At 47.1% G+C, this 8974-nt stretch overlaps 1 protein-coding gene across 2 annotated transcripts in view; it reads left to right on the forward strand.

Annotated features, from left to right (window-relative positions):
- Positions 1-6562, forward strand: part of PCBP4 (poly(rC) binding protein 4) — a 37950-nt gene extending 31388 nt beyond the window's left edge. For both annotated transcript variants that reach the window (XM_081177893.1, XM_081177892.1), the window contains exons 12-13: positions 1538-1707; positions 3230-6562. In XM_081177893.1, the coding sequence (XP_081034019.1) occupies positions 1538-1707; positions 3230-3530 (471 nt within the window). In that variant the 3' untranslated portion in view covers positions 3531-6562. The remainder of the gene's footprint in view (positions 1-1537; positions 1708-3229) is intronic.
- Positions 6563-8974: the final 2412 nt, after the last annotated feature.

Below are 8974 nucleotides of genomic sequence, written 5' to 3' on the forward strand. Positions count from 1 at the left end.
TGTCATGCAAACTACAGTGCTACCTCAGGTTACAGACGCTTCAGACTCCGCTAACCCAGAAATTGTACCTTGGGTTAAGAACTTTGCTTCAGGATGAGAACAGAAAGCGTGCGACGGCGGCAGCGGGAGGCCTCATTAGCTAAAGTGGTACCTCAGGTTAAGAACAGTTTCAGGTTAAGAACGGACCTCCAGAACGAATTAAGTTCTTAACCCGAGGTACCACTGTACAACTCTTGAACTTTTGCATCAGGGCACCCTCCATGAAGCTCCCTCATTTGGTGAGAGACCATTTAGGAACAGTCTTGGAGTAGAGTTTCCTAGCAAGCTGTGAACCCTCCTGCCAGTACTGTTACCTAGCTTGCAAAAGTTCAGTGTTTCATCAAAGCATGTGATCTGCCGTTCAGCCATGGTCCTTGAAAGGAAGATAAGTTCAGCAAAGTCCCGGGTTGTTTTATCTATCCTCACTCTCACACAAATTCCAGAATCAAGGGCTACTGTCTCAAGTTCATCCCTCACAAGCCTTCTCTCCTCCACACAATTGCCATTGTACCTTCAAAACACATTAAAGGAAAGTCTTCCCCAAGAGAATCTTGGGAACTATCAGAGCTACGATTCCCAAGTACAGTTCCCAAGATTATTAGTATGTACACAGACATGTTTATGCTCCTGTGCTTTAACAGCAGCCTGGCATGGAGAGACATTAAGCAGGTGAAGCTTATCATGGCCCAGAGATAAATGGTGGGAAAAGAAGGGGCAGCGATAAACAGTCCTCTGAGAGAGAGGAGCATCAGCCGTGGGAAAGGTTAACTTCCTCCGACTTCTTCGCCATCACTCCCTTGTGAGCTGTCCTTCGCTCTCTCTGTGTGTTTCTGTGGAAGCTGAAGCCCAGAAGGGGTGAATATGATAAGAGAGGAATGTGCCAGCATTTCTTGTGCCCACCCACTTGCCAGCCCGGCTGCCAGTGTCCCAGGCCTGCTCTGCAGATGTCAGCATGTGTTGCTGGGCACACAGCAGGCCGTTGTAGCGTCTCAGAAGGCAGGAAACGAGTGGGCAGGAGGGCAACGCTGACCTTTACTTCTGCCCCCCGACCCTGCGTGGGGACAAGTAGCTCTTTCTGAAGTTTTTGTTTATGGAACAAGCCTCATGAAACTATCTGGACTGTTTTATTTTTTAAGTAGGCCAATTCCTGCCACAGTGTGGTAGGAACCCTGAACTGCATGGCTCAGTTCGTGTTTTCCACTCCCTTGAGAGTGAATAAAAATGGCTAAATCTCAGGCTTGGAAAGGTAAAGTGTAGATAAGCCTGAAGCCTTGATGGGTTCTGGCTCAGACTCATCCAATACTGAACAACAATAAATCAAGCAGACCATTGTGTACTATAGGTCAGGCTTGGGAAGGTTCACTCATCCACTCACTCAAGAGTTGCCTAAAATGAGTGGCGCTCTCTGTTCGCTTTGTCCAGTCCTGTCCAGTTCTTAGGCAATGAGGTTTCCAGCGCGGTTCCACTCCAAAGACTGATCCTTCCTTTCCCCTCCTAGCTCATTGGCTGCATCATTGGCCGCCAGGGCAGCAAGATCAGCGAGATCCGACAGATGTCCGGAGCACACATCAAGATTGGGAACCAGACCGAGGGCTCTGCTGAGCGTCACGTGACCATCACCGGCACCCCAGTCAGCATCACTTTGGCTCAGTACCTCATCACAGCCTGGTAAGAGCCATTAGGACTGCTGGGCAGGTCAAGTGGGGAGTAACGCAGCACTTGCGCAGCCGTCTCGTTGCAGCTTCTTCCTGCTGTGCCCAAGCCTGTGGCCTCTTAGATGGACAGCTTTGCGGAGAGCAAGTGACAGTGCCTTGCTGTCATGGCTGAATTTGCCGGTTTGCAAACACTTGGCCCTCTGCTCAAGAGACAGGAGTGCTAAGCATAGCACCACGAAGTGTTCTCATTGCTTTGTTGTCTGTCTTTCACACTAATGCCTGCCTGTCTCTGACACACATGAGAGTAACCAGGCCTTGAGTTTCTCAGCAGCCACCGTGATTTCTAATATCCTTGCCTACAATATGTTGGGCATCAATGTTCCCTTTGCAGCTGCAAAGCACTCTTATACCACTTTAAGCATCATGGCTTCCCCCAAAGAATCCTGGGAACAGTGGTATGTTAAGAGTCTCCTAACAACTCCCAGCACCCTTAACAAACTACAGTTCCCAGAATGCTTCGGGAGAAGCCATTATGCTTAAAGGTAACATAAGAGTGCTTTAAATGTCAAGTGTGGATGTGACCTTAGTTCAGTGCAGGAAGAACTGCTGTGTCACAGCAGGGAATTCTCCCGTCCTGTCCAAAAGATAACCTCACTTAAACAGAGCAACATTTGTCATTGGTCGCTGTTGTGACCTGGCATTTGGGATGCTTCAAGATTTAGAGCAGGAAATGGCCATTCACAGTTCAGGGATCACCACCACTACAGGGTGCAAGTTTTCAAGCCGTGGAGCCCATCATTGACGGATGCATGTAAGCGTTTTCGTAATCAGTTTTCCCTGTGGTGATGACCCCAGAACTCATTTCAACTTTTGTTGCATTTGTGTGTTGAAGGAGAATTAACAGCCCCCATCTCCATTCTTTTCCTCCTGGGAGAAGTTAATAGATAATCAGTGCCGTGCATCTCACGTGGAAGAGGTTCTCATTTCCCTAGAAAAACACAGTGGTCTGTCAATGACCTGAAAAAGCCAAGAAGGATATGTGGCTGGAATGCTTTGCAATCCCATGATTGTTTAAATAGGGACCATGACAAGGTATAACATCCTTAACATAGCCACTTCTGAGTTCCAAACAAGCCCTGTGTCATACTGGAGGTTCTCCACATGAATGTAGTCCCAGAGGGAGAGGACTCTGGAGAAGACATTATCTGGAAGCAAAAGCGATTTAGAGTACCTTGTTCACTAGCTCCATTCTTTGTGTGTACCTATTCCTTTGCACATGTCAGCTCAAACACTTGCCTGTGTGTGTGTGTGTGCGCACACACGCGCGCACGCGTGTGCATATCCATACTTGTATGTATGTATTATACAAACTGCACATATCTGCCCACACCTATGCATATTTTTCCATGTGCAAGCTTGTACATGCATATAACAGCACATATACGTCCAAGTATATGTCCTCACACGCTGCATTTGTATGTGTAAATTGTGCATGCAGGCACGAGTCTCATTCTTTCTCCCTTCTTGTTCTTCAGTTTAGAGACGGCCAAATCTACCTCCCAGACGCCCCCCGTTGACCTCGGCATGACTTTCTCCCAGCCCCTCACCCCTTCGCCAGCCCCAACGCTGACAGCAGTGGCCGCGCCTCCCCCAGCCTTGCTTGGTGCCCCCTATGCCATCTCCCTCTCCAACTTCATTGGCCTGAAACCCGTCCCCTTCTTGACGCTGCCTTCCTCAGCTGCGGGGCACAATGGCAGCCTTGCCACCTACACGACCAAGATCTCGACAGCCAATGCCAGCAAGAAGGCTGAGAGGCAGAAGTTCTCCCCATACTGAAACAGGAAGTTGGGGCAGGGAGGGGAAACCTTAGGAGGACCCTCACACGCTTTGTTAGATGGCATCAGCGTCGGGCCGCTCCAAAGCGAGACTACCTGGGGAAAGAGGTGAGGGGGGGAGCCAAATGTGCAGGAAAGGAAGTGTATGTGGGAGAGGATAACCGAGACAGCTCTTGCAAGCAGTGCTGGCCATGAGACAAGTCAGGGAAGTGGTGCGTCTGCAGAGCTCCCACCCGATCCTGGCTAAAGATATGTCTGTCATGGGTAAGAGCAATCAAGCCTCATAGTTTTGCTTCCGTGGAACAAATCTCTGCCCCACACTATAAGGTGTTATTATCCTTTACCTTCCATAAACCTTCCTGATGGCTTTCAGCAATGAAGATGAAGAGGTTCTCTCTCCATCTGGTTTCTTGACATGTTTTCTTTTTTAAGGAAAACATGTTACTTAAAGACAATTGGAACCCCACTCAAATTCTTTGTACTGTATTGATAGAGCTGGAGGTCTTGGGAAAGGTCCCATCTCGACTGTGGCACTGGCTAGAGCTTGTTAGACCTTTGGTGATCCTAACAGAGAACATGCTATGCTACTCTCTCTCATGGGTTACATTTCCAAGAGCAGAACTGGAAAAGGGTTCTGATTTCTATAGAACTGGAAGCTGTGCATGTCCTAGAAATCACAGAATGTACCAAAAAGGAAATTCTGCAGTGTTTTTTTGTTTTGTTTTTTGCCTAGCACTTCTCTCCTAATATATGAAGCTGGCTGTGAGTTCCATTTTAGCTGGATTAGAATAGAAGATGGGGTTTTCATGGCTGTTCAGCTTGGCCCCTGACCTCCTACAAGTGGTTGAAGGGAATTAGTTTTCACCGACATCCCTCTAATATTTAGCATGAACTGGCACAGTGTATGCAAAAATTTGCTGGATCAGACCGGAGCCCCATCCACCCCAACATTATGTTCACCCATTGGCCAACTCAGATGCCCATGGGAAGACCAGAGGCATATAGTTGTCTTTCCTCACTGAGAAACAGAGCAGTTCTTTATAAATATTCCCTATCTGTTACAAGGTAAGAGCTTCCAGCACTGGCAATCCCAGCTGGTCACCTTATCGTATGTGGGCGACATCTCCCCTCATTTAACTTTATGGCAGAAATCCGTCCTCATATATATCTGGCAGGATTTGCGATATCTTGCCATGCCACTCATCTTCGGGTTTATCTCTTGCTGTCATGGGATGACATCTCCAATAAGTGCTTTCTAATTTTGCTCTCATCTCTTGCAGTGCAATCCCAAGCATATTTGCTCCAGAAATAAGCCCCTTCCCCTTCCGTCACTCATTAGTGGATATAGGACTGCAGCCTTAGTAAATTCTGCCACATTTTGTTCTCTTGTCAGCCCTTCTCTCTTTGTATCAGTATTGTAAGGGCACTTGTCTAGTCAGAACATGCCCATGAGAGTCAAGAGGTGGCGCCCTGAGACCTCAGGTTGAAGCAGATGCCCATCTTGGTGATTTCTGGTTAAAGTTACCAACATGCATGTCTGGCACTAGCACTTGCGTCCTAAACAGATGGCCATCACAACAACATATAATTCATCCAAACCACACCCCCAAAATTATCCCCATGGATTAAATGTACCATATAGCCAAGGATTCCATGGCTAATTTCTTAGTTGGTTTGCAAATTGGCATGGCTTCACCAAATTGGGTCGGATTGTTGGCTAATTGACAGGTTGTCAAAAGACTGCACAATTCACTGTCAACACTTTATAAGGCATTAAGTGGAAGGTGATTGTTGAACAGACCTGGAGAAAACGGTTGAAACGAACACAGCAAAACTCAACTTGGCTCTGGCCCTGCTTGTAGCCATGAAGTAGTTGGCTCATGATAAGCAAAGGTTAGTAGTCACAGGCCTGTGTGGAGGAAATGCATACCAAAAACGAAACATTGAAATTCTGCATGCGGTTGATGCAAATCCTGGAAAGCTCTTTTCTATGACCAGCATAACTAATACAAATGTGCATATACTTCTCCTATTTTTGTATAATATTGTTTGCTATTTGGCAATAAGATAAATCCTCCTTTGGGAGGAAGGGCAGGGTATAAATGGTATAAATGAGTAAATAAATAATACTGGATTTGCTAAACATGGCAGGGGCAAAAGCACGGAAGCCTCACCCAAACCCCACTGCCTGGGAATCTTGTGCAGGGGGCTCATCTCAGCCACTGAGAAGCACGTCTTTGCAGCATAGCCAATGCTTCCTCTGTGCTCCTTCAGGAATCACAGGCTACACTCAGCCCTGATTATGTTGGGACTGGTTTACTGAACCAAAGCTGTCAGGGGAGGGGGAAAAGAAGCCAAACAGGCTGCAAAAAGGAGACAATTGAGGTTGATTTGGTGTAGTAGTACCTTTACAATCTCAAGAAGCAACAGGATCTCAGATTTGCCCTCCGTTACACATTGATTTGGTAGCTTAGAGTAGTCTACCTATGCCTGTTTAGGCACTGATCACTTCTGATTAAATAGTTTCAGCAGATTCATGTATTTATTGCAGCCTTTCCTCAAGCTGGTGCCCTCCGGGTGCTTTGAACTACAGTTCCCATCATGGCTGGGGCTGACAGGAGTTCTGGCCAGAGGCAACCAAGCTGGGGAATGCTCATTGAATGCGTCAAATTCTCAGGTGGTGTAATTCAGCACTGAGGCATCCCAGTATTTGGTTTCCACAAAAACACAGGGGAATGGAGCCAAAATTTCCTATTCCTACAAACCAATCTAACCAGTTGTCCATTTCGCCTTGTTCCCTGGCTGGTCCCAATCTCTCTCACTTCCCTGCATCACTCGCTGGCAAAAAGAAGCTTCTATCTCTTTTTAACCCTTTTTATTTTTTATTTTTGGCTGCTCCAAGGAATGCCCCACCTCCTATCCCATGATCCTCTTTGGCTTGTCTTTGAAAATGCTGTACATATAATTCTATATTTTTTCCTCCTTTGTAACTTATGATTGATTTAATAAAAATGCAAACTTTGTCAACTCAGAGGGTAATGTGATTAGGATTTTGTATACATTTGAATTAGGCAAAGCAAATGCACACGCACCCCTCCGGCTATTTGCATGACTGAATAAAAAGGGAAAGAAAAGGCTTATTCAGTGTTTTGCCTAAGAAGCAGCGGCAGCTAGATTCTTGCCCCCCATCTCAACTGGTGGCTGGGCACCTGGCCTTTCAACCAGATGCAAGACAGTGAGGAAAGAAAAGGCAGGCGAAACGTGTTCTGCTCTTAACACTGAATGCTGAAGAAAACGTCACTTACTGAATTTCTGTTTGTTGTGGAGGAATCAGAATCCTTATTTGGGGAAGGGGGGGAAGCAACTGTGGAGTATGATTCAGATTCCTACTTTTTAATTGATTCGGAATAATTACCACCCAGTGGACATGTCCCAACAATTTTCTGTGGATTGAAATTTCAACAATTTAGCGGTGAATTGCGGGTTTTCCCAGGGAAAGCAGTGGGGGGAAAAGAATCCTGCTCAGCCCCGTGCCTGAAAGTCCCAAACCTATGCCCAGAAATTGCAGCACAAACAGAAATCTGAATGAGCCCATAGTCAGCCAATTCTCATTTTGTCCTCCTCCTCTTCTTCCTCCTCCCTCATGCTGGATTCTACAAGGGCAACGCTGAGACGTAATGCTGTGTGCACATCATACATTTAAAGTGCATGACTTCCCCCAAAGTATCCTGGGAACTGGAGTTGGTTGAGGGTGCTGGGGACTGTAGCTCTTGAGAAAGGCAAACCATGCTTCCTAGGATTCTTTTGGGGAAAGTCATGTGTTTTAAATGTGTAGTGTGTGCACAACCTGGTTCTAAGAAGGCAGACAGCTGGGGCTGGTCGAAGGCAAGCTGATGTGTTGGTGGGAAGGTTCCCTATTTGCTCCACTGGCTCTCACCATTGCGACTGAACAAATGGTGCTGGATCAAGCATAGCAGGATCATCCACGTATCAGGACTCTATCAACACAAACCCCAGTATGCCATGGTTAATGAACAGGGCCTGGTTTATATATCATATTACTACTGCTCCCTCCCTCCCTCAAAGAACCTTGTGGGAGCATGCATGGAGGTTCCCGCATGTTACAATCCTCCTTGTGTTCCCTTGGATGCGAGTCCCACTGTTTTCAATGGGATTTCCTCCCTTGTTTAGTAGGTTTAGGATCCACAGACTAAGTTAGGCAGTGGACTGCCCCAGAGTGACCCAACGACATCAGCAGCTGAATGGGGATTTGAGCCTCGTCTTCTCAGTCTGACATTCTGTCCACAAAGCTGCACTGGCCCCTTGAAACAATTCTGTAGTGGTGCTGGAGCTGGGGCCACCACTTCCAAGGTTGCTGCCACGTTCCTAATGCTGCCTATGGAGCCTCTGCCAACGTACGCCAGTGCCACCTTCCTCTCATTTCAGCACCACGCCACCTGTCTTAGACCATCTCAATAACTTGCCCATGATGGATGTGCCAAAGGAAATGTGGGAGCAGGAGGAGAGGAGAGGTGGCAAAAGGGAGGAATGGCAGCTGCCTTATTGGGAGAGCATTTGGCATAGCAGGCCAATGTCTAGTGCGCCCTAAGCCAGGCCATCTTCAGTGAGGGCAGCCTGTTGCTATGTGGATGAGAGACATGGGAACCCTCCCTCGCCTTATGCTCTCTGTTGCCACAGCAACCGCAGAAGGGGTGTTTACTTGCCAGCATGTTGGGCTCATGGGGCCAGCTGCAGACATGTGTAACCGACAGAGCAAAATGATAATGTTGCACACTGCTATAGAGGAATGCTGTGTTTTCATGGGTGGACCAGAGCTTGCAAAAACTGCCTATTGCCAGAAGAAGGCTTCAGTGTGGACCAACCATCCCCTGCTGGAACTGTTTGGTACTTGCCTGGATATAAATTGCAGGGCCTTCCTTTCTGCTAGGTCAGTGGTGAGTAGAGATGGCTGAGAAATGTGATGGGGAACCTGCAGCCCGTAAGATGATGCTGGGCTGCAACTCCTTTCAGACCCAACCAACATGGATGATGGGGGCTGGAGTCCAGCAATACCTAGAGGCCCCACAGGTTAGCTATTCCTGCTTCATTATTCTATATCTTTTCCTGCCACTATCCACTCACTGTAGGTGTGTGCAGTATTTGAGGAAATAATCAGGAAATGCTTATTCCTTTCAAACTAGAATGCAGCTGCCGAATGGTCTATCCTAGTAACTGCACTCATAACGCAAACTAAAAGTTATCACTAATAAAACAACTAAAAGCAACTAAACAAATAGTGATCAACAGGCTACCTGCAACAGATACAGGAATAATCAGATCAGGGAAAGAATGGCATGCAAAAGTACCCTAAGGAAAACGTGTGGTAAACCTCAAAGTCAGGAATCACATTGGCGAAAGATGGAACTCCACAGCGCCATCTGATGT

Source organism: Podarcis bocagei, assembly GCF_964188305.1.
Source record: "Podarcis bocagei genome assembly, chromosome: 2".
NCBI lineage: Eukaryota > Metazoa > Chordata > Lepidosauria > Squamata > Lacertidae > Podarcis > Podarcis bocagei.